Genomic DNA, 26,762 nt, shown 5'->3' with positions numbered 1-26,762 from the left:
TGGCCTCACACCCCCCGTTTAAGGGTAAGATATTGTCCCAAGAGTGTTCATTATAATAATTATAACACTCACGTGTTCGTTGTTTCCACTTATATTCTAAAGTCGTTTTTCTTTTCTCATTATAAAAGGTTGTTGCTAGCACTTAGCGGAATGGGTGTTTGCTACTCTTGTCAGGCATAATCTCGCTTAATTAGAATAACAGCTTTCAAAGGCAGTGATAGAAAATTTGTCCTCCAGGAACCCCACGTGTATTTTCTCAGAGTGATATTCCTTTCGTCTGCTGGCAGGTACTTAATCATTTTTATATCCTGTCAAGTGTAACATATTATTATAGTGTGACTGACTTTTCTCAAGAGATTGTTTTATTATTGTTTCAGCGAAAAACCTTTCTCGCGAAATATAATAATATAATATACACGTCATGTACGAGTATTATATGATATGTATATTGAACATATATAATTTTGAAAAACACTTTCTGAGAGAATACCTATAATTATTATAACCAATAGAAAAAATCTTTTTTGAAAAAAAGTAAGCCAACCCGGCGGGGAATCGAACCCCGTATCTCCCAGGTTTACGCCCTATCCGTTGCATTACCACTATGTTACGAGGTGACATACTAATTGCGACAAATTTTAACTATTGGTCAATTTTAATACCTACTCATCAGCGCTCTTCCAAATCAAGTTACTTTGGCAATCGATTTTTGTTTCTTAAATCAAAGTAGGTAACTATTTACTCTTACTTTGATTACTAACCGACGTCGTGGAATTTCTCCAATATTTTTTAGATGTAACTACTTGCACTTGCTAATAATTTATAATTAACTATTTCTTTTATTCAACGAATAATTCACAAGATTTAAGAATATATCATTCTGATTATACATATATAATTTTATGTACATCATTTACATATATTATAATTTAATTTGACTCTAAAACACAAACAGTCCTTGCCATCTTCAGGGCATAATATTTCCTTTCCCCTAATATCTAGCCGTTTTTCTTTACATACAAACCGGTCCTGCTTTTGCCTCCTTGTCCTATTTTACCGATGTATAAAGCATATTGTTATTATATTTATAAGAACTAGTGAAGAATAGTCCTATGGCAGCCTTCGGCGGCCTAAATGCCCATCAAGAGACTTTGACGCACACCAAAGCCCCTACCCTCCCTTCGTAAGACGCCTACAATGATATAGGTTTAAGTTCTGATATCTCAAAGTAAATCGACGACTTTTATTTATCCAAGAGAAATCTATTACCTAGTGAAGATTTTAATTTGATAGCTTTGTTTTAAATAGTCAGCTCAGAACATTGTATGGAGAGTTATCTTTGGAGACTTCCCCAAAATTTTAATGCAATATTTTGTCATAATTGGGAAAACGGAAAATAGGCGAAAATCCTTTTTAAGTGAGACTGAAAAACGTAATAAAATAATGTTGCAGACTTTAAACTATTGTTTTATTTTATGAAATAGATGAAATTATCTTCTTTAATTATTATTATATTATTATGAATAGCCACGATGGCCGCGCGGCTTAAGAGCATACATAAGTGAAACGGCAAATAATTTTCAACAGTAGGTGTAACGCAAATTTCGCAGTCGTCGCGAATCGGAGACTGCCGGTCGAGGTGTGAGCACGTCAATTTGTTTTGTGATGGTGTCGGAGGAATATATTCTTAAATCGTGTAAAGATGACTAAAAAACGTTCCGCATGTACTTGAAAAAGAAAACATGTCAATGAATATACTATTATTATTACGAATATAATAATAAACATAACATTAAAAGGACGCATGTTGAATTTTTATGAAAATTATATTTCGTTCGGCTCCCGTCATTTGCACAATCGGCGCATCGCCTAGTCACAATCTTTTTAGACCATGCCTCAGATGAAGAGCCTTAAGCATCGTAGGTCCCAGGTTCGAATCCTGGGTCTGGCAAATACACATATTGTTTTTTTTCAATTTGTGTAAGAGTATACACCTAATAGGTTGAGCAAGTGGCTGACATCCATTTCTTGTAAAAACAAAAATCTGTTAATACAAACCTCCACTCCGTGGAGGCCCATATGATCTTATTAGGATCGGACACCATCGGAATGAATAGCATTGGTGATTCCAACAAAGATTATTCATCGTAAATTAAATTAATACACACCTATGATAATGTATTAAATAATAGTGTTACGTTATTAATTATTTTTCATACAAATAACACACTTGCCCATGGTTTATCACAACCTTACTTATGAACATTAAGGTGAAAAAAATGAATATACCTACAACGGATAATATTTACCTACTTTTAAATGTTTCTGTTAAAATGTATAATAATATATTATATTGGTATCTACATATACGTGTATAATGTAAAATTGTAATTGCACTGGCGTATGTACGTAGATAACTACACACATTGAAAGTATTTAGTTGGTTCGCTATCTTTAATGTTGATCTCGTTTTAGCGTCGCAAACATAATATTGAAGGTAATCCCTCCAAACCAAAACCCGCCACGCACCACACCCGGTCTTAATCGAGCGTATCACGTGGCCCTACATTGGCGATGTGAAGCATCTATTTCAGTTTTAGGCCGGGAATGCCCTAGGAGAAGATACCCAGGACTAAGGTTGCTACGCTCAAAGTGAGCTCTGACTTGAGTTTAAAGTTACTTTCTAATGCAAAGTGCCGGGGAGAGAAGAGCGCAGGGAAATTATACAAATAAAAATGATTCTAGTGTATATATAACAAAAATAATGAAGCATTACATAATAGTGCTACATATTTAAAAGGATTCTTAATCACTATTATCAGAATGTGTGAACTGTGGTGTATAATTTACAACAATAGCGAATAGTGGAGGTAGGCTGTTAAGATCCGACATAAATATTGCACTTTGTAGGTCAAACGTATTCTTTTCATTGAACTAAGACGACTACTCATCCTAGCCATAATAGTAGATAATAGTCAAAAAAATTCTTTTATCTATAAGTTATCTAAAATTATGCCGTTAAACCATGCATAATTTTAGATATTTTATACATAGAATAATCTTTTTAATCGATTATGGTTTGGGTAGGCAGGGCTTAATTAATAAAAAAAACTAACCAACATAATCTGTAATAATATTATGTATTATTAATTCAACGAAAACAAATAAATATGACTGACAAAGTTTTCTGTGCACTATTTATGTCGAATCTTAACAGCCTACCTCCACCCCTCGCACTAGTATATACCTACTACGTTAAAGTTCCCACCACCACCCGTCATGTATGCACAGCCGTGGATATGCACGGCCGCTTTCCATGACGCTTTAAACGTGTCTGAAAGAAGTGATTTTAAGTGCTCATTCCGTCCCGAGACGGAGCCGCACGGGACTGATGCTGCAACCATGCACCGCAGTGCTTCAAGAAGAAAGTTAAGACTGGCTCTGCTGTCCGCTGACGTTAAGCGCGTACCCGCATACTGAGTGTCACGAATTGAAATGCATGAGTCTACAGAGAACTCGGGACTATCCCGCTTCCCATACGAAGCTGCAAATTTCTCGAATGCCGCAAAGTTGGCTTCGGTTGCTATCAGATCTCCATGACCAATTGGGCCCGTGTGAGGACGGACCCTGGCAAACAGCTCCGCTCGTTCGAGGTCCATAAGCGGGCAATCCCAGAGGATGTGTTCAACATCTTGGTGGTCATGCCCGCAGGTACAACCCGGCCCAGCTACTATCAAGCCAAACTAGTTGAGTCTGGCGGCGAAATTGCCATGGCCGGTGAGGAACTGGCTAATGCAGTGCGAAGGTTAGAGTCTTCTAGCTTGGTGCCTGCAGAATACGTCTGGAAAAAACGGTAACGGTATATAATATATACCTACTATATTATATTAACACCCACGGTGGCCGCGCGGCTTATGCGTTGGACTATCACGCCGTGGGTCCCAGGTTCCAATCCTGTGTCTGGCAAGTACGCATATTGTTTTTCAATTTGTGTGTGAGTCAGGGTATGGACCTAATAGGTCGAGCAAGTGGCCGACATCCATTTCTCGTAAAAAACAAAAATCTGTTAATACAAACCTCTACTCTGTGGAGGCCCATATGATCCGATTAGGATCAGACATGGTCGGAAAAAAAGCGTGTTAAGGGTGAGCGTAGTGTCCCTAGTGACAAAATATGAAAACTGCAATTTAGTATATTTTACTGATAATTTTCATTCTTTTAATTCAAAAGTAAACTTGTTAACAAAATATTATAAATATGAGTTCGTTCAATGAATTTATCTTATTATTACGTCGTATTTTATGATTATTTTTGACTTTAACATGTAGCTTAATAAGGTCCTTCATTTGCTGTGGGAAGATTTTTTACTGTAGGTTTCGTTATATTTAAATGTGTATTATTTTGAAATACTTGGTTGCGCTTTTCATAGCGGACTGTAATTTTGTGACGGAATGGGTTGTAATGGTGGATATGGATGATGGAGGGGGGTTATGTTAAGGATGCCAGGCACTGACCTTTTATGTTGTTGATGCTGGCTCTGTGGTCTGGTTGTTGGCCCTGGTCGCACTATCACTCTCATGTTGTATTACTTATTGGGTCACCCAGTGCGCGGCACTTAACGTTCGAAAAAATGGTTTAGGTTGTAAATGTTTATAAGCGCACGATCGATGAATGACTGAAGTTTATATATTATTAATAACGATCTAGTACTGACTCGTAAATGAGTTGCGCCTGGTCTTGCGACAATAATTAATATTTGAGGTAGGAGAGAAATATAGGGATGAGGGCAACCATAATTGTCCCAACCAATACTTTTTTATTTATGACCGTAATATAAGCTTTGGTGTTTGCTTTGGCAGGTGGTAAAGCTTTATTTCGATAATACAAAAAGTTGCAAAATAACATTTTATGAATATAGCGCAATTACCTACATTCATCACAAATAGGTGTAGTGCGGTCAGTTACGACAGCCCGATGACATTGAACCATTGTCCATATATCTGTCGGGTCTAGGACGTTTTGGCACCGGACAACTGGACGCCACGGAATCGAAAATAAATAGACGTTAGGTACTTATAGGTACTTTAAAAAAAATATTCAATATTATCATTTATACCTCAATGCTTATATTATGATTTAAAAGTTGGTAAGAATGTAAATATGCAGACGTAAACAATGATTTAATCGTGCATATGTTTAAATTCTTTATTTTATATAAAGCCTTAGGCATGGTAATTCTCAATCCGCGATAAAGAATACATTATGTTAAGAGTAAGTAATAGATAGAAACTGATTAAAATACCTCGTCTACACGTGTCTACGATAATGCGGCGTCCAATTTTTCGGAGGCCAGTCGTCCCATTCCCATATCTGTCTACTTTTTATTTCCGTGTTTCATGGGGACGAAGTCGTGTGTGATCGCTAATTATAAATTGACTATAGCACGTCCGCTGAGAAACTTTATCGTGGTAGGTACATAAAAAAGTTTTTTTTATAAAAAAAAATATTTTTTAAGTCTTTTTTTTCCTTTGAAAAGAAAAACACGAATAACGGACATCACAGCAGGTTTCGTGGTAAGAGCTAAAAGCTTTATGTGGTTATTGTCAACGTTATAATAATTAATATTCTTCCCGGTGCGGCCCTGCATTACGACTCGACCGGGTGCTAATTATTATTCCGTTAGTCTGGTCTGAAACGTGAATTACTGATCACATTGTGTAGTGTAGTGCGTAAGGCACTGGACTTTCATCCAGGTTTCCAGGTTCGATTACCTGTGAGATCACAATATATTTATGTGATTTTATTGAAGCCTGGGTGATCGTGATTGTTTCACTTCTAATACTAAATGCACTACTGTCATTGGGCATGTTGTGTTATAAAAAATATTTATATATATCTTTTAATATTTACAAACATACTGTTTTATTATTCATTAATAATTATTATAACAGTTTATTTACATTTTTTTGGGAGTTGTTTCATTGCTTCATTGCTGATGTTGGACTTTTATACATTTTTTGATACCAAGTTCATCAAAAGACCTATAGAGCGCATGCTCATAGTAACGTCAACATAGCAGCTGTTGTTCTGAGAACCAATGCATTTCCACTGGGTGGTTTTAAAGTCACTGACGTCTGTTTGAAGGAAAAGGGAAGATACGATAAGTGTTAACGACAAAGTTAAGGTTGTAATATGATTAGGTTTTTTTTATAAATTATATTTCGAATATGTTATACCTACATATAATATACGACACATAGATCGTTTCCAGGGTAGTTGCTGTATGCATTTAAAGATACAGTGGTAGTTAAGAGTATAAGATTGCTGAAAAGCCGTGAAGAGTTATCCCATATTAATCCACACTAAAATCTTAATGCTTATTACAGCCTCACTCAGAAAGCAACCCACTTTGCATTATGTTTGTGTTCCCCAGTCTCTACTCTCAATATTCGAATTTGGAAATAATTTCCTTATAATATTAGGTATATTAACAATAAAAAAACGTAATACAATATATTAAGTAGGTACAAAATGAATTTGGTACATACATTGTGAGAGTAAAAGTAGTATCTGGTGTCATGACGAGTCTGCTCAAAGAGGCCAATTTAAGTGATTTCCCCATTATTTTAAAAGTGTTCTACTTCAATATGTGTCAACCAAGTAGGATTTTTCCAAGATTGTATAAAATACTCAGAGTTCCGCCAAACAAAAATAAAATGAGAATCACTGACAAGACGTTACGGTGATACAGAAGGACGTTTTGTGTATTATAACTCAATTTCGATACAAACTGGATATATTGTATAATATGCAGTAACCCATCGAATGTGTAGGTATGCTTTATAGAATTTTATTCGACGAAACGCTGTATTTTTCAAGTGCAATGCACTTCTCCATGTTTTGTAGTACGCCCCTGCAAAAATGCACTTTGGAGTCCTATATTCCTTTCCTCGCAAAGAAATAAAATTGGTACTTACGACTTTTCGGAATACTCCTGGAGGCTCTTCAGCGCCAGCGACATGTTTTTCAGGCTTCACTTGGTTCCAAAGCAATCCGAAGTCGCTCGTTTCATGTCGCTATAAAACCGAATGATCCCGAGTGCGTCGTGAGCTTTCAAAGTACATCCTTTTTAAATATACGTACTAATTAAAGATGGTTTGTTTTAGCACGTTTTAATAAATTTGTGAGAACGATTTCAACGCCTAAATTAGTGATTTCATTCCTGTCTTGTAAATGTTATTAAAGTAGTGCCAATGATTATAACATAATATAAAACATATTGCAATTATTTAAATAAGTAAGTATAATATTATGCAAAGTTTTTGTCACGTCTGATTTTAGAATTTTGAAATAATTACATTATTTCATTACTAATTTTATACAAGATTTGAAAAGCAAATGAATATACTTAGCATATATGCATATAGTATAGCAATACGTATTGTGCACCGGTGTAGAGTAGACAATGCAGATTATTAAAAACTTATTCGCAATTTATGTTTAATGGTGATACCTATATCTTTATAATCACACTCTTAATAAGTATTAAAGCTATACCTCAGTTGAGGCATGGTCTAAAACTCTAAAAAGATCGTGGCTAGGCGATGCGCGGATTGTGCAAATGATGCGAGCCGAACGAAATATAATCTCTCATATAAATCCAACATGCGTCCATTTAATGTTCTGTTTATTGTTCTATTAGTAACAATAATGATATATTCATTGACATGTTTTCTTTTTCAAGTAAATGGGTAACGTTTTTTAGTCATCTTTACACGATTTAAGAATTAATACCCCCGTCGCCCAAGTATACGCACCCACAGAAATAGCGAAAGAAGAAGAAATTGATACTTTTTATACAAATGTAAACAAAGCTGTTAACCAAGCACATAAAACTTTTATAATAATGGGCGACCTAAACGCAAAAATAGGCCAACCCAGATAAGACGAATACTTAGCTACGAAATCAAACGGGTATGGAGAAAGAAACCAGAGAGGCCAGAGATTAACACTTTGGAGGAGGCCTTCACCCGAAGAGGGGTTCTTACAAACCAAACAAACTAATTACATACCATTGTTCAATTTATAAACATTATCTATTAGTGTAATAGCGTAATACAAAAATAAAAAATCTTAATATATATATGTATAACTTATACAAAAAATATAAAATAATAATAATAATTATTATTATATAAACTATAAAATAAGTAGATAATACAACTATAGATAGATATATATACATAATAAATATATTCATAGGTTATATATATATTCATTAGATATAGTCATTTACTTTTGCTTGTAAAAAATAAAAAGGCTTTTATTTATTTTATTTATTTATTACCCCCGTCGCCATCTCGAAACAAATTGACGTGTTCACAGCTCGAGTTTTGCTCTCCGATTGCCAGCGAGTACAACATTCCGTCGCACCTATAGTTGAAAATTATTTCGTTTCACTGAAGTATGCTCTTAATAAAACTTAAATTAAAAAAATCCACTACCTTACTACATACTACTACTTATACAAATATTATTTCACACTAATAAAATAGCATTTGCCCATGATAGCCGAGCGGCTTATCCGTCGGCTTATACTGTCGTGGGTCACAGGTTCGAATCCTGGCAAATACACATATCGTTTTTCAATTTGTGTTTGAAGTCAGAGTATGGACATAATAGGCTGAGCAAGTGGCTTACATCTATTTCTCGTAAAAATAAAAATCTGTTGATGCAAACCTTTACTTTGTGGAGGCCCGTGCTATTATCTTATTAGGATCGGGCATCTGTATATATGGACAATAGCCTAATAATAGCATTACCCACGTCACATTTTGGCGAGCAGTACCAGACAGCTAGTGTATTATTGATGGATTATATGAGTGTTCATAAGCATGGTGTGAACCAAGTCCATTCTGGTTATTTTTGGGTAAGCTAAGTTCAAAGATAATATTTAAGTATGTATTTCCAGTCGGAAGCCAACAGCGGTGGAGTGAGGTTGTACAACTTCGCTTGCGTATTCGGGACGCTATTCGCATGGTTACTCGCGAACGGTTATAAATACGGGATACAACAAAAATAATATTGTTTGTAAATGAATTTGACAATAAACTCAACATGTGTGGTCCCATGTGATTTTGACAATCAGTGCCAGTGCTTGAGAAAAAGTGAAAAATATTTATTGTTGCACGGATAGTGCACTTTGTGCGGGGAGTGCGTCAAACGCTGTGAAGCGAGGGGTTGTCCACACGGTGTTTTGTTCACACTGTTGCGCGAATTCCAAGACCGCGTGAACGGCAAAAGCAATAAAATGGAAAACACCACGATGGAAGTGAATGAAACCAAAAAAACGAAGAAGAAAAGAAACGATGATGAAGAGGAAGTGGTTGGAGAAAAAGAAGAAGAATGGCAGACGGTGACCTCTGGAAAAAAACCCAGAAGAGACTCTGGGGTCACTCCAAAGGGAAACCAAAACATCGTCATGATAGCGACGGGAAGTAAAATTCCATTAAAATTGAAAATAGCGCAGATGCTGCATAAGGCAGGAGTAAAAGTACAGAAAATTTACAATAAAAATTTAAAGACGTACATCCAAGTAGAAGACGAAAAAGAAGCAGATAAAGTGAAACAAGCTGGAGAACTCAAAGATCTCGGTTTTGTGACCAAAGAGAATGACTCCTGCTCTTATGGAGTAATAAGAAAAGTCGATATTGATATGGACCTCCAAGAACTGCAAATGGAAATCAAAAGTGATGCAAAAGTAATCAACCTTAAGAGGTTGACAAGAAAAGGTGATACAGGAGAGCTGACAAAGACCTCGTCAGTCAGTATTAAATTTGGGGAGAAAATATTGCCGAGAACAATTTACATATATGGAGTCTCTTTTGCTGTAGAACCGTATGTATTCAGGGTTATGCAATGCTACAAATGCTGGCGATATGGGCATATCGCGAACAACTGCGGACGTACAGTAGAAACGTGCCCTAAGTGTGGTGAAAACCACAAAACCTGCGAAAAAAATGAGGAAATTACGTGCATCAATTGCAAAGGTAACCACGCGGCAAACAGCCAAAAATGCCCAAAGTGGCAAGAGGAAAAGAATTGCAAAGAAGCAATGAAAAAAATGAACATACCTTTCAAGGAAGCAAAAAAAAATATGTTAAATAATAGCTATGCTGACATATTAAAACAAAAAAAAATCGTAGAAAGAGATGAAAGCGAAACAATTCAAAAAACTAAGGAAAACAAAAAGAAAGAAGAAGCGGTGGTAGAAGCTTCAGGCTCAACAATAATATCTACAGGTAGTAGCGTAAAGCCTACAAAAAATAAGAAAAATTCAAAGGGGAAGACAGAGGTTAACGCGATGGGAGAAATTATGAAAGTCTTGCTGAAAGGGGGAGACTGGCAGCAGATCATTAAACAACTAATAATTAAAGCAGTGGACTGGGTATGCAAACAATTCAAAGAAGGACACTTAAAGGAAATTCTAGGGGAGGTTCTGGAGCAAAATGGATAGTAAAAAACAAATTAGGATTTTACAATGGAATGCCAGAAGTATGAAGCAAAAAAAGGATGATATAGAACTCTACTTAATAAGACAAAAAATTTCAATAGCATTAATCTCAGAGACTTGGCTGAGGTCTGAATTAGACTATCTGAAATTCAATGATTACACGATGTATCGAAAATACAGAAGGGATGGATACGGAGGAGAGCGATTCTGGTGCATAAAACACTGGCGTCTAAAGAAGAAAGAAAGAAAGATGGAAGAGCTAGACAAAATAATTATAAAGCCATTTAACAGAATAGGAGTGAGGACCTGATCGAAGGATCCCCTTCTAGAAGAGAAGAGGCGATATGACAGCGAGTCGCAGTCAAAGCCTCGGTAAAATCACAAAAAAAAAAAAAAAAGTATGTATTTCTAATTCTGTAAGGGTATGATTGCAATTCTGACGTGTTATTTTGAGTACATTTAAGTTATTATGTAAGGGAAATCATACCCTTACAGAATAATAAATACTCAAAATATTATGTTTGAACGTCCAAGATATGAATAAACCAAAAATGGTGGTGACAAAAGGAGTCAGGATAAGCCTAAACAATTATGCTAACTTTATTTAATTTGAGCATTTTTAGAGTGAATGTGTGATTTTTAATAAATTTTGAGTTTTGTGATTTACAATTTCTAAGAAGTCTCTCTAGCCAAAAAAATCTGCAATGTTTGTTTCATATGTTTTATGATAAAATCAGTGCCTACTTCTTTTCGAAAATAATGAAATAAACTCGAAGTTTGTTGCATGTACCTAAATGATTTAATTCTTGAAATGTTTAAGGACCCGTGGCCACCACTTCCCCTCATTCCACTGAGGTGAAACTTTACATTAATTATTTTTCATTAAATTTAACTAATTTGGGACGTACTTGCCTCTTTAGAATTAAAAGATGAAAGTAAGGGCTCTCTTAAGGAGCACATTTAGTAGCTATTTAGACTAAAGCTCAATTTGCAGTGTATATCTAGATCAGTGGTCTTCAAATTCAATAAGGACGTGAGTTACTTTCAGAAATTGAAATTGTCTGGTGTGCTACTACTATGCCTTCGTTATAATTTTTTTATCATCGTCCTATTTATATCGTACCATACATACTATTATTAAAAGAAATTAGGACATCGGACTTCCAATAAAACATAAAATTCATACTTTAATCATGTATTTATAAACAAAATTATAATTAAAAAATTTCTTGAAGTGTGAGTAGGGAATCCAATCCGAGCCAAAATTTTGATCCCGGGATTTCGGGATTACAATTTGACGATCCCGGGATTGGAATTTTTTCGATAGTTAATATTAAATTTCTATATACACAAATAACGTTGAATAAAGTCAGTCAAAAATGTCTAGTACGTATAATTTATACTATATAAGACATTTATTGTTAATATTGTGTTCGTTCAATCTTGGACATACATAGGTTTAATGAAGTAAATATTATTTTAATATAAATAATAATGTGAAAGTAAAACAGTTTTATTTATTCATATTAAAATAAAAAATAAATGCAAATACAAAAAATAAATATTGTAATAAAATAAAAAAAGTAAGAGAATTAAAGAGTTAAACAATTAAAACATTATAGTGTTACTTAATAGGCAAATTTCATGGGGACCACCAAGTTGTGACTAAACTTGTAGACCATTTACATAGATATTTGTGGGAAAATTTTATGAGAATATTTAATGAATCCCTCCCTACAGTCAGTGATATTATAATGAAAAAAATCTCGCGTGTGTGTGTATCTTCATAGACAAATACTGTTTTGCATACTTATCACTCATTTATTATGCCTGCAATACCAATAATTGATTATGATTGAAAAAAAATCGGGTTTCGGGTTATTGTTTACTAATCCCGGGATTCATATGTATCGAAAATTGTCCCGGATCCCGGGATTGGAATCCCTAAGTATGAGTAAAAGTAAAAATAATAATTAGTGTAAAGAATAGCATTCACTTTCCTCCACAATTTTCTCAATACTTGGTGAAAACATTGTCACTCCCATCCGAATGCAATTATCAAGATGTACTTCTGTGAGTCTGTTTCTATTTTTACTTTTAACTACCTTTATAGTAAAAAACGTTGTATGTAGAACAAAACAATGCCTTCATTTTGATCGTACCTAATTCGAACTAAAATTGGATACTTTTCTTTTGGGACGAAAGGCCATTCAGATTCTAAAGTTGAGGTAACACTCGTAAGTGACAAACCACATTGAAATTCTATCAATTCCATTTCTGATGACGGGCCATCTTCTTGAAAATTTTCGACAATACAGCTGGATAGTTTTTCAATATTTTTTAAATTCTCGAATCTAGTTCTAGATGATACAGACCTCCCGAGTCGGGAGAGCACTTTGTTAAGAAGACGACGCAAATATTATTATTTATCATAAATAAATCAACCATAATATATTGAAATTTTAATAATATTTCAATTTCAATATCATGACATTTGAAATTTAGCCATATCGAAATGATTTTATTGAATTGTAGTGACTGCATTGTATTTGCTGAAATAATTAGTTATGCAAACCTAATTCCACTCCATACGATTGCATTCGTATCGGTCGGTATTGGTAAAATGAAACTAATGCACTCTTTGCATAATGCATAAACTATATTGAATGATCATTTTCAATTATTAGCAAAGCAACTTTATTTATTTATAATTGGCGTAACATAACACACAATTTTAATTATTGAATATCAATATTCATTGTTCATTTATTTTTAAATATTTCAATACACAACGAAGCAATTCATAGACAATAGTTTAGTTTAATATTGTCATATATTAAATTTATCGTCACCACGAATTGATAATAATAATAATAATAGGTATTAACTATGCCAGTGGTGGCTAACCTATGGCACGCGAGATGATTATGCCTGGCACGCGTTTGAAGAGAAAAAATACCTGATAATAATAATAAATGACAGATTGCATTGTATAAAAAATAGCAGACAAATAAGCATTACGTTGAATGTAAATCTATACTTACAAAGGTCGGTCCTTAGACTTTATTCGTTACAATAGTATAGCACCAACCTTATCAGGCGGCGGAGGATGCCGCGCCGCGAACCTTTAATTTTTATCGATTTACAATGCTTGAAACCATTGTAGCAATATTGGTATCAATTAATGCATAAAAAACAGACTAATTAATGCATTAACGAACAACTTCTTTTCTACCCACAAATAATGGCTGCACTAAATAAGAAACAGAGCTAGTTAGTAATTATGGTAGACAGTTTCAAAATTGGTGGACCGAAATGTATGGCGTAATTGAAAAAAGTGATAAAGCTATATGTGTGCTGTGTTCTGTGAGTGGTATCTGGAACATCATCATTTTTTAAAATATAATTCAAACGATTTTTCCCCATAAAAACTGCTCGCCACGGCAGACAGCCGAAAAATATTTGGGAAATTTTGGCACGCGTACGTAAAAAGTTTCGCCAACCCTGATCTATGCTAATAATTGATTCTATTTTTGAATATTTTATGACAATATCTACAACCGCACATTATAATATTAAATGTACATAGACAATAATTATTATTTACTGGTCATAAATTATAATATATATGGCACGTTTTGCACATACATTATTATATTATTTCCATTGTTATTTTTCACTGAAGCAAAATGTTGTGTCAATTGTATAATGCAGTATTCGCGCATGGTTGAAAATTTTAAACGAAACTGAACGAACGTCGCTTGTTCTCATTATGCAGGTTTCTGTAATATTTTCTGTTTATTCTGAAATGGAAACATTGCTAAATAATTGTGCAATTCTGCTCGCGTTACGGAGAATTTAGTGCGCCAATTTCCTTTATTCATTTAAATAACTGTGCTATTTTTACACATATGTATTTCTTTAGTATCAGTATAATGATTATCCGGGAAAATGGATTGACAGATTGAAAAAATTGGGTACTAACAAACCGTTTCTGGGTCCGGTCGAATACATAATATAAATAACGATAATTGAAAAATATATTATTATACAGGTATATAGGTATTGTCACACCCATGATTATTGGGCCTCTCCCGATAGATTAAATTAATTATTCGGTATAACCATGTCACCTGACCTCCTAGTCACCATTGGGCGTACGTACGTTCAAAATTCTTTGATTAACTGTCAAAATATTCAACATGTACTTAGCACGTAAGAATTGTATCTAATTATTATAATAGTATGTCAGAGAAGAATGTGATTTGCCGAATAAAAGAGACGATAGCCAAAGGAATTTAATAATAAGGAGTATGTAAGGGAAGGATGGCAACACTGTTCGAGAGAAAAAAGTCAGTAGAGGGTCGAAATTGAAAGAGGCAACATCGGCCCCACGACTCGGAGAGTAAAAAGAAACGACATAACCACGTGAAAAATTAGTTAGCGAAACGGATATAGAGAATTAAGTTTAAAGTTAAAGCGAATTAGAGATTAAGCAGTAATATTAAGTGACGGAAATGTGTAAGAATAATATTGTGAATTGATGGTGTGTCGATATAGCCAAAATATAAAAACCACGTTCTCCAAACGAAAAAATCAAGACTTTTTCATTTTACTGCTACCTATTTCAATTATTATTTTATTTTTGTGAATCCCGGGTCCTACCAACATCCCGAGAGAATTGACAAAAAAATCGTCTTTTTGGAAGTCAGTAGATTAAAGGCCGAATATATTCATATATTATACGGTAAAGGCAAGCTGGTTAAGATGATGAAAATGGTTCGGTACTGTTATAAAATTTTATTAACTACATAAAAAACACGAATAGACAAGTAAATTTATGGTTGATCGTATTCCCACAGTATTATGTTATATTGTTAAATATTATAGAAAGGGTTGTTTTGATATAAATAAATAGTGAATACCTTTTAGATTAAGTACCTACTGATTATATACTAAATTAATTGTGTAATTGTAAGAACCAGCTATTATATTCCACAATGTTGTAGAGGGGTGTAATTGTTCACATAATTAAATCGATAGTCGGATCGCTGGAGCTGGTTCGGTATTCACGCTCTCACACACTGGTAAACGGACGGTTCGGAATGTCACTCCCACGGTTTCACTTGGTTTTGGGACGAATGATGATGACAATTTCGGGATGAATGATAGACGCGACGTTCGCTCAAGCCGCAACGAAGGACAAAAATATGTGTTTTAGCTGAATCACTGTGTAGTCAACGACGGATTAGCTTTAACAAGCCCAGGCGCGTCCGCTGTCTTGAAGTAACTGCCATAGAGATCGAAAGGGTACTCGATGGACGAATCACCTTAGCTTACGATCAATTCACAAGTGCCAGTTAGCAACGGCTTAGCTTTAACAAGGCTAGGCGCGTCTGCTGTCTAGATGTAACTGCATGTGACTCCCTCACTATCGACTGATGACCTGTGACTGGAAGTCACCTGGTTTTGCGATAATAATAAAAGGATTTGAGGGAGGTGGGAAAATAAGTAATGACAACCATAATAATTGGACCAACCAGAAGGTAAAGGATAGCAGAAGTCCATCCCCTTCCAATACGTTGATAATCTGATACGGCTGGTCCAGGATAGGCAGATGAGTTATTGTTTGTTAGCCAATCTTATATAGAAAAGGGCATCGAAATAATACGGGGTTTTACCAAGTTATTTACTTATTTCAATGACAATTCTTTGGATTATGAAAATTCTGTGTTCATTTAGTCTTGAATAAAATAATGATATTAGTACCTACCTATTCAATTTTATGTTCATTGTTGATCCCAAACTTTGGACACGGCCAGTAGACATAATTTCACGTCTTCAAAAGCATTTATATGTAAGTTTAATATGACACCATTAAACTTAAGTTATCCTGGGCAAAATTGTGTGAAGTAAAACATCCGCAAGTTTGGCCAAACCTGCCAAGCTTTTCGAGTTTCCAAGAAACTTTGCTGAAAGTTGTCAATATTATTTATATGTTATTTTTACAGAAGCCCAAACTTAGTTATTTCCACCACGATATAAATCTCACAATTCTGTATGTGCGTACATTGCATGAGTATCACTACTAGTATGTTTTCAGCGTAGGTCTAACTTTGAATTTACTTCAATCTATACTCTAAGCATCACGTAACTTAATCAGAACTACCAAAATAAATATGAGTAAATTTCTAAAAATACTAACGAAAATGAAGAACTTCACCGAATTGTATACATACCTATCTACTTTTATGTAAGTAAAACATTGACACATACCAGAGTTAGCGAACCTTTTAATGTACGCGTGCCAAAATTTTCCCGAATATAAATTTTTGACTGTGACCGAACAGTTTTTCATGGGGAATAATGTGAAAAAATAGTTTTTCGGAATGCTATTAAAAAAGTTTAAAAATTATAATTGACTTTATTTTTCACCGTGTTTCTAGCCGAAGGCATATCTTTTATTATTTGAATATTTTTTCCTTGTTTTCAAAATAGAAATCGTGGAAGCATTTATCCACGCTTCATACATATATTCCCTATCACTGAACGGTTTTCCATGTTCAGCGATTATGTTTGAGACAAAATAACAACCAGCTGTTTTTGTGTCAGCTGTTCTTTAAAGGCTGCCGATAAATTTCATTAGGTTTGTTGGTTGAATATTTTTATTTTTAGTTGCCCGATTGGTCTCAAGCCTCGTAAATCGATACAAATCAGAGTATGGTCGCGCGGCTTTCCGCGTTGCCTGATGAGGTCTGTGTAATTATTGATAAAAATACTATTAAAAATTGAAGAAAATACGCATGGCTATGTCGTCAGTACCGAACCGAAAAAAAATCGTTTTTTTTAGGTTCAAACATGTTCAAACACACGCGTTATCATGATATTACTCCCTACTTCAGTTATAGTTTGTCAAGTCATGGCTACGGCCGTATGTTGTAGCCTAACCACTGGAAAATGCTAATAGAAATGGCCTATTTCAAAAAAATACTACCTTATTCTTAGGTCTATAATTATTATAAAACAATCATTATTCGTAGGATGTTTTATCACATTTGAATGGTCAAAGACTTCTTGTCAAATTTGGGATGACAGAGATTATAAATATAATTTTTTATCGTAAATATTTCACTATAATAATTTCAACATAAATTTTACTAATGGTTTTATAAATGCGTTTAAAATTAATAAACCTAAAAAATCTTAACACCACTGCGCATGGATCTACTGAAATATGACTATATTCTAAAACATTAGGTCGAGTGGTTTAAAAGAATACTATTTTATGTAATAAAAATACTTACACAGTCATCAAATGTTTAAATTAAATGTAAAGGGTAATAAGGCTTCCAAATTATATATATATAGATTATCTACAACGTTAAGGAATGTTTACGCTAATGCTTTGAAAATACCATAAACTCTCCATTTTGATCTTCGTTGGCCATGTGGGCCCTTATGTAACTGAAGTCAATAAAAAAGTGTATGAAAATATTACTTACTCAACGCGCCCTGAGTCCTGTCACTTCTGTTCAAAACATTGCAGCGGGGATCGCCTTGTGTGAAAATATTGTTTTTTAATAAACCTTGCTTGTGTCAAAATCACTGAATTGCCTACTTTATGAAAACAGTTAGATAATGATATTCTTTTGAGATAAAACTTCTTTTATACACCTAAGTCGACAGTATTAATCAAAGATCCGTCACAATAGGGCGATTGAAAAGGCCAATATTGGTTATGCGTACATTTTCTTTTTAAAAGGTGTCAATAGCTTAGTTTTATAATGGACACCTGCGTCTGGCCAAGTATGAAAAGTTGTTTTTGGACGTGCGAAGTTTTCCGTAGAGAATGGAAATGCTCTTTTCCTATAGAATATAACAGTACGCTTAGGTGACCTGGCGTTTCACATTTTTTTTTATTTCGCTGTTTTGTTTTAATTAATTTATTTGCCGGGCTTAGGACGATTCGGCGCCGGGACAACTGGGCGCCACGCAATCGAATGAAATTTGAAAATAAATAGACGTTCGTGAATAATTGTCGGTGCTTAAAAAATATATATTTTATATTATTATTTAATACTTGGTGAGTGTTTAAATATGCACTGGTAAATAATCATTTAATCGTGCGTGTGTTTAAGTTGCAACAAGAAGAGAGTTCTTTTATTTTTATATAAAGCCTCAGACATGATAATTTTCAACCCGTAGAGCAAATTGAATGAAAACCATTAAGTAATAGATAGAAACTGAATAAAATTCGTCGTCTATTTTCTGTATAAAATCGTAACGAACGTATATTTATTTCATATGACAGTGCGGCGCCCAATTGTCCTGGCGCCCAGTTGTACCATTTTCTATAAGCCGGGCTAGAATTATAGGGAGAGTGGTTTAGCTGCTGAAACTACTACAACGAATTATTTTCGTATATAAATTGTAATTAGATATTATTTGTCTGTTGTGCATTTGTCATCGCCTGAAAATGCCAAAAGACGAAATCCAGGTCTCAAAAGATAACTCGAGTGAAATTGAACAATACATATATATTTAAATAGCTTTAGTCGATTCTTCTTCTTCTTGGTCGTACACTCATGGCTGAGGATCGTGCCACTTAATAATTTAAGCCAATTTAATAATTTTGCCATCCTTTGACCTACCAAGACTTCTTTCCTTTCTTTTCTCGATCTTCCGCTTCTCTCAGGGGAGAATGAATGGTGCTCCCAGTCAGCTCTTTCACTTGATCGCTCCAACGCGCAGACGCTCTTCCTCTGCTTCGCCTTCCATGTAGGTCACCCAAAACCACCAGTCTCTCCAGGTTGACCGGTCCGCGCCGGACAATATGTCTAAAAAACTGCAAAATTCGTCTCAGACATATGGTCGAGAGACGTTCCTTTATCTTCAGTCTCTGGATGATTGACTGGTTCGTCCTGTGCTCCGTCCAAGAAATACGAAGCATTCAGCGGCAACACCACATCTCAAAGGTATAAATTGCCTTCCGTTCCCTTGCCTCCAGGGACCACTACTCGACTCCGTATAGAAATATCGAGAACACTAATGTTTGCACAAGCATCATTTTTGTGGCAATCGAAAAAAAATAGTGGTAAGACGTGTCATGTTTGTAATATAAATGACTATAATACTCCTAAAGCTGCATATACACAGCACACTATGAGAAATAGAACTCCCTGATTAGTTAGAAAGACCTTGGTGATAGAACTCACACTATTCATTGAAACATGTGAATTATGACACCAACAGTCAACTTTGTCATCGGTTTTATCATGGTTTAAAGCGACTTTTAATAGCTAACTATTTTCCTCTATATCTGATTAATGCCATTAGAATCACTTGGTACTAGGGATTCCAATCCCGGGATCCCGAACTATTTTCGATACCTATGAATCCCGGGATTGGTAAACATAATTCGGAAACTTTCGGGATTGATTTTTTTATCAATTTTTATGGAAAATAAAATAAAAAGGAAAATATAACAGAAAAATACTTTTAATAACATATAAATACATTAGAAATAATCTTATTATACTATTATCTTTTCATAAATAAATAAAACTTTTTTAGTTTCACATTATTTTTTATATAACAATATTATTTACTCCATTAAACCTACGTATTTCCAAGATTGAACTTCTTTTCTTCTTTCGACCATGTCCGAACCTAATAGGATCATATGGGCCTCCACAGAGTAGAGGTTTGTTTTGACAGATTTTGTTTTTTACGAGAAATGGATGTCAGCCACTTGGACTATAACGCCGTGGGTCCCAGGTTCGAATTCTGGGTCTGGCAAGTACACATAGATTGAACTTACACAATATTAACAATAAATGTCTTAAATAGTATAAAAAATATACTAGATTTATTTTTGACCGATTTTATCAACGTTATTTGTGTAGGTATATAAAAAATTTATATTAACTATTGAAAAAAAAGCCAATCCCGGGATCGTCAATTTGTAATCCCGGGATTAATATTTTGGCTCGGGATTGGATTCCCTACTTGGTACCTACATATAACTCTAAAATGATAAAATTGAAAAATGTGAGTTATGACTCTAGGCGACTCATTTGTACTATTGGGCTGTATCGTCACCAAAACGTCCCAAGTCTGTAGGTGGCAATACTAATTAGAATAACGTTCGCAGTATCCTCAAAAACTTGGTCACCGCAGCGTCCACGTACCTGCGCCCATATAAACGCGGTCCGTGCCGGAATTTCCCGGTACGTTTGCCTTCCCATAATATTACCACAGCGAGAATTTCTCAAGTGCTGTGAAATTTAATACTTTCCGGCTCCGCAAGATGAAACTTGCGGAATTTTCTTAACTTTTTATTATTATTTTGTTTGGCTTCTTTCGTATTAAATACAGCCCGAAGTGGATTTGTGGGTACAATACAATGGTTAATGCGAATTCCTTTAATTCAAAAATTCCTTGTGTGTGTTTTTTTTTATTTCTCGTCTGTTCAGATCTTGTGCCTAGGGCTACGCCGAAGACTAGAGTGGAAGCTTTAATAAACTAACGCCAAAAACATATTAAGTCTTCCGAATCAGGGCAAGCTTAGGTATATATACCTCACGCAGGGGTGGATACTACAAATATATGGGTGGCTCACAATTATTATGAATCAAGTCCAATTTTCGTTAAATTCATTTTTTTTTGTTTCAGTGGGTAGATAAGACAGATTTCTATATTGTGTGTTAATATCACAACCGTAGCTCTACAATTCTCCACATAAATGACAATACTAATAAGACATCACATTGAATATGAATCGTGTTCATTTTGACAGTTCCTTCAGCGGTATACCTACAGAGGAATCTGCTAACATTAATTTTCTAATATTAATAAAGCCTTAATATACTTTATGTTGTGACTATTTATTTAAATTGATCCACGTACTATCAAAATATGGTAAGTAGGTATATACCGTGAAAACATTCCTAAATTTTACAAAACTACTTTTGAGTTTAGGTCCAAATATCTCAGGATCCATTTTGATGGACTTGATCCATAATTATTGTGAATCACTCATAAGTATATTAAATGTGTAGTACCTATCCACCCCTCCATATTAAACATCTTCTTTACTATATCTTCTTCTTCTTCTTCCACCCTGTCACGTTCACAAGCAACGGCAAGCACAAGTTGGTAACACTTCCCTCGGTCTATCGCCAACTCCTGCGCCTCCCGCCATGTCAGACCTGCAGCACGTAGGTCGCTTTTGTAGCACCGCTGCAGGGTGAGGGTGGGCCACGGCGACGGAACCCTTGACGCTGTGCCACAAGGGTACGAAGTGCCGCACTCTTTGGCGGCATCCGGAATACGTGTCCCAGCCACGTAAAACTACATCACAGTGATATAATATGTACCTAGTGGTGATTAACATCTCTATTAAAGTTCAATTTCAAGTTCAGTTTAGGCAGATTTTTCGTCTGTCTATATTAGAGGTTGGCAATTTTTCCCACGTGTAGGAAAGTCGTGAAGCGTATTTTGATATATACTTATATATAAATATATATAGACTGGTTAAAAACTGAAAAACAATAAAATAAATATTTTTTTATGAGTAAAATTTTTAAATGGTTAAGACCAGGGAACTAAAAAATAATGGGAACTGAAATACCCAACTGGTAAAGAGAAACAGGCAACGGATCTCGGGTTATGAAGAATACGGAATAAATTTAAACACGTGTCAAGAATACCTCATAAGTATGTCGAATACATAACGTTGAATGACTCTGCTCTCGGTTTATGGATTGACGTCTATAAAGCGTGGTTAATTTTCGTATGACGCTCACAATCAAAACCCTGCGTCAAAATTTACTAAGTATATTGGTATATTATGTACTATAGCCTATCGGAATTCTATTTATTATCGGTTATGTGTGATAAACTAATTTTATTTAATGAAATGTCTTAATTTTGCCGGAGCGGATCAGATAAGGATTCGTTTACCGTTTTTTAAACGAAATGATGCTTTTTAAACTATACTTACTGACATCTATGGAGATTTTGTGAAACTTGTTCCGTCAAAATAATAATCAATCTACATCCCCTTTGTCACATTATCTACTAATGACAATATCGATAATTTAATATGGTAAAGTGCTTGACATTTCGGAGGCTTGAGTACTTGGATCCATATTATAAGTACATCGAAATATGTCAGTAATGGCATGAGGGTATGTCAGAATAGCGGAGTATTAGTTTACGATGTCGTTTAGTGGAAATGTCGAGTGGCTTGTCATTGAAAATGTGAATGTCGGGTGCCTAAATATTCATGTGCGCTTTCGTGACATGTGCCTAGTAGGGACTGCAATCCCGGACGGAATTACTGTCGATGACAGAATTGGTATTTATCATTCGATGACCCAGTATCGAACAGTAACAACTCAAAAAACGTAGATTTAAGATAATCATGTTTTAATATTTGAATATTTTACAATACACAAGATTTGTACAAGTTTTAAAAGAAAACATGTCAGAATTAATTTATCTCTTTGAAATTTATTATTATTTGAATTATTTTATTTGAAACTTATGGTCAATTGTCAGTTTTAAATGGAAACAATTTTATTCGCAATGGATCTTTACAAAACTGGTTTTGTTTGAAAGTTTGTAATGGGTTTTTTGGCTCTCAAGGTATCTAAATATTTTTTTTCGAATCGTTTCTGTACAAAACTGAAAAGAGCTCATTTTTACGAGTATTTTGAAACCAATATCGCGAAATGTCGAATTTTTGACTTGTCACCGTTCAGTACTGGGCCATCGTTATATCACGCAGAGAATTTTGACCACAGAGTATTTGGTAATTAATTCGTCTCCTTGGTGGTGAAATAATTAAAATAATCAGAAATTTAAGGACACTAATAATTATTGTAATAACATTTTTTTTCCTTACTAAACATTACATATTTTTACATAGATAATAATGCTATTTTTCAACAAGTAAAATTCCATTCAAGTAGCATCCCACTTTAGTCGTTTTTTGCGACCCGGGTTTCGCCTTTCGGTATCTTCAGCCACTATGTGCACTCACCAGTGTAAATACACACTGACAACAAATATAGTTGATTCTAACTTATATATAATAAATTAATACATTAGGTAAAAACTTTATCATCTATGTATTAAGTCAAGGATCAAGAATTTAAAAAAAATGAATATTTGAGGTTTTTGCATAAAAAAAAACTCTACCTAACTGATAATTAGATACCTCATCACTAATAATACATTCCATATACTATAAATCATTATTACTGGTAAACAATGTCACTGGGTAAAGCATCAAGAAGTATTAGAGATATATAGCGCACAGTTGCTGAGCCTACCTATCCTTAATGATCAACTTACCTTCCCTAATAGTACATTGCTCTATGCGTGTGCATGCAAGACTATAATATGGTGTAGGTATTATAGTATTATAGTAATATAGTATATTAATATTAAATTCTCAATACGTCACCCAGTGCCATTGTCACGACTCGAATGAAATAGTGCAAAACTTAAAATCTATTTGAACATTATTGAATTGTTTGTTTTCCATCAAAAATATTAAGTGAAAAATAAAAATTATATGAAAAAATCAGTTAAAAATTACACTTATAGAATTTCTTTTATACCATTGATTAAAAATATATATATATATATAAGTAGCTAAATATGTGAGACAAATTAATTACTTAGCTGATCATATAATCTCAAGAAAATAATTACAAGATAAAAAGAACTTTTTATTTACCACGTTTTTAAATTCTGTTGAATCATATGAACTTGACAATTCTATGTATTAATAAATACTTTTTTAAAATTTTAAATTTAAGGCGTCAACAAATCATTTTTTTGCTATTTTGCAACAAACAAACAAATATAGTATACTGAACATTTTGATTTCCATAGTAACGCACGTATAGGTATATTAATAATTTAGTTGCTAGGACCATCCCCTTAGCAACCAATAATAGTGTTTTACTTTTTACGGATTTCTTCCGAAATAACTTTTCATACAAAACAGAATTAACTGAAAATGAATTCAATTCTACTTAAAGATTGCTAAAAGTATTAAAAGAATGCATTGGCATCGTGTTGTGATATATTCTAAAAGTTTCAAATGTCTAGCTAGTCGGGAAGTTAGTTAAAAATCGATTGCAAGATTTGTACTGGACAAACAACCACAGTACAAACAAGAATATGAGCTAAGAAAAACGTGGTAATAAATACGTGTGATCGATTACGATATTACGATACGATCGATCGTGAAAAAAAAAAATCGATTTTTTTTTGCGGACCATCAACGTTGGAATAAAATAATAAATATTTATATTTACACTATTTTTGAAACAATAAATTGTCGAAGTATAAAACAACCGCAATTCAAATTTTGGATTTCTATGTAACTATTTTTGAACTGCAGAAAATCTTGGCCCACCCAAAAATCTTCGCCGACCAATAGTGCTAATTGCATTATTATTCGTATCTTATCAAAATTTTAAGTTGGGTTCCGGTTTCCCGGTTTTTGTAAACCCTATGACGTACGCTGATGTAGCTACCTGTTTGCCAATGAATTAGATATTAGTAGGTAATGTGTAAATGGGATGGAATTATGATTTTATAATTAACAATTTATATATTCAAGTAAATTGATTATGCCAGATTCTAGAACTAATAATAGCTAACGCGATTCAACTGCAGAGAGTCGATGTTATTAGGCTGATAGACCGGATATTGAAGTTTGCGGTGAGATTTTTCAAAATCGTCAGATTGACGTCTCATTAGCAGCGTTGCCATTTTGAATGGGTACCTATCTAGCTTGTAGATTTTCCATCTGGCGTATGGCGTTTAATCTAACGTTTTTCGACACCACAAACAGTTTTTAACCTCTCATAATAAATCTATTATATTAATTACTTCAGATTCGGCATGCTGGTAATACGTATCTGCTTTATATCTTCAACTTTCTTGACGGTGGGCTGAATGCGTTAAGTATGCTCAATTCGCCGACATATTATAGACTAGTACTAGAGCAGTGGTTTCCAAACTTTATGTACTACGCCTCCCGTTTTAAAATAATATCTTGTAAATCTAATCTTGGCGCCTCCCCTCCCTTTATTTCATTAAATAATACAGACACCTTTTTAAATATCATCGTATATCAAAAATTATCTTAAATTTATTATATTAAAGCAGCGCCTTTACTATTAATAAAATAACGTGAAGAGTGCATTAGCACACTAACCAAGAACTCGGTTAATAGATTTTTGTTTGCTTCAATGTAGGTATCTGGCGCACAAATCATTTAAAAGTGGAAACATGGCGAACTTATTTTTTTTGTAATTTTGATTTCCAAAGCTCCAATATTTTATGAATGCCTTCACTTCGTCTTTTTAAATCAGTGAATGCAATAGTGATCCTTGCATTTAAAATTTCAACCAAATAGACACGTTTAACAACAAAATTATCGTTCCTAAACGAATGTGCCTCAAATTTCAACACTATTATTTGACCCTTTTATTTCATTTTTTCACGAGATAGCCAGCGCGCTTCACAATATAGGTAAGTACTATAGAAGTGAGGTATTATAAAATTAGTCTCCATATTATCAGACAGGTCTGCAAACAACCTCTTATAGGACTGTTTTATGTAGTTTATATCTAGCGGCCGTTTTATAAAATAAGCATTTGTAAACTGCAAACCTATGGCTACATTAATTGTGTGAAACTTTTCGCGCCTCCCAGTTTGGAAATCGCTGCACTAGAATATGTGTGTACGCCTGTGTCAAGACAAATATTGATTTTATACCTAATTAATAAATTAAATCGTAAGTATACTTATACAAAATGGCGCCTGAATTTCTGCCTAGACCTGCATTCATTTAAAATTTTATAACCTATTTATTCTATTAAGTAGAGTAGTTGTAAACTTACTAAATTCTTTTTCAATCTTTGCTCCTGTAAAAACGATTTTTATAATATTGTGGCACAGTTTTTTGAAATGCTTGTCTTTTTCAATTTTGAAAAATTCAAGTATCTTCTTCTGCCATCTAGCTTATTTTTTATTTTTGTGGATGACAATTGGCAACACTGCTCATTAGTGAAATTTTCAAGCTCGATTGTCTGAATTAGTGTCGATATCACTATTTCTTTAGGGCCATGTTTGAATAACAGAAACTCAGTAAAAACTATTTTGGCTACCTATTGTCCGACAAGAAATTGGCGATAACAGGAAGTCGCTGTAGTCGCAT

At 34.1% G+C, this 26,762-nt stretch overlaps 2 protein-coding genes across 2 annotated transcripts in view; both read left to right on the top strand.

Annotated features, from left to right (window-relative positions):
- The window catches only part of LOC147074279 (uncharacterized), an 84,342-nt gene extending 73,447 nt beyond the window's left edge, over nt 1–10,895 (top strand). Inside the window, exon 2 of the mRNA XM_085944075.1 lies at nt 8,972–10,895. Within this exon, the coding sequence (XP_085800201.1) occupies nt 9,311–10,516 (1,206 nt within the window). The 5' untranslated portion in view covers nt 8,972–9,310 and the 3' untranslated portion in view covers nt 10,517–10,895. The remainder of the gene's footprint in view (nt 1–8,971) is intronic.
- Trpm (transient receptor potential cation channel, subfamily M) overlaps nt 1–26,762 on the top strand; it is a 610,587-nt gene that overhangs the window by 381,972 nt on the left and 201,853 nt on the right. The gene's annotated exons all lie outside the window — the stretch shown is intronic.

Source organism: Rhyacophila brunnea, unplaced genomic scaffold, assembly GCF_057557595.1.
Source record: "Rhyacophila brunnea isolate RB1 unplaced genomic scaffold, BYU_Rbru_1.0 scaffold_16, whole genome shotgun sequence".
Classification (NCBI taxonomy): Eukaryota; Metazoa; Arthropoda; class Insecta; order Trichoptera; family Rhyacophilidae; genus Rhyacophila; species Rhyacophila brunnea.
Note: the sequence above shows the minus strand (reverse complement) of the source record. Positions and strands in the feature narration are given on the sequence as shown.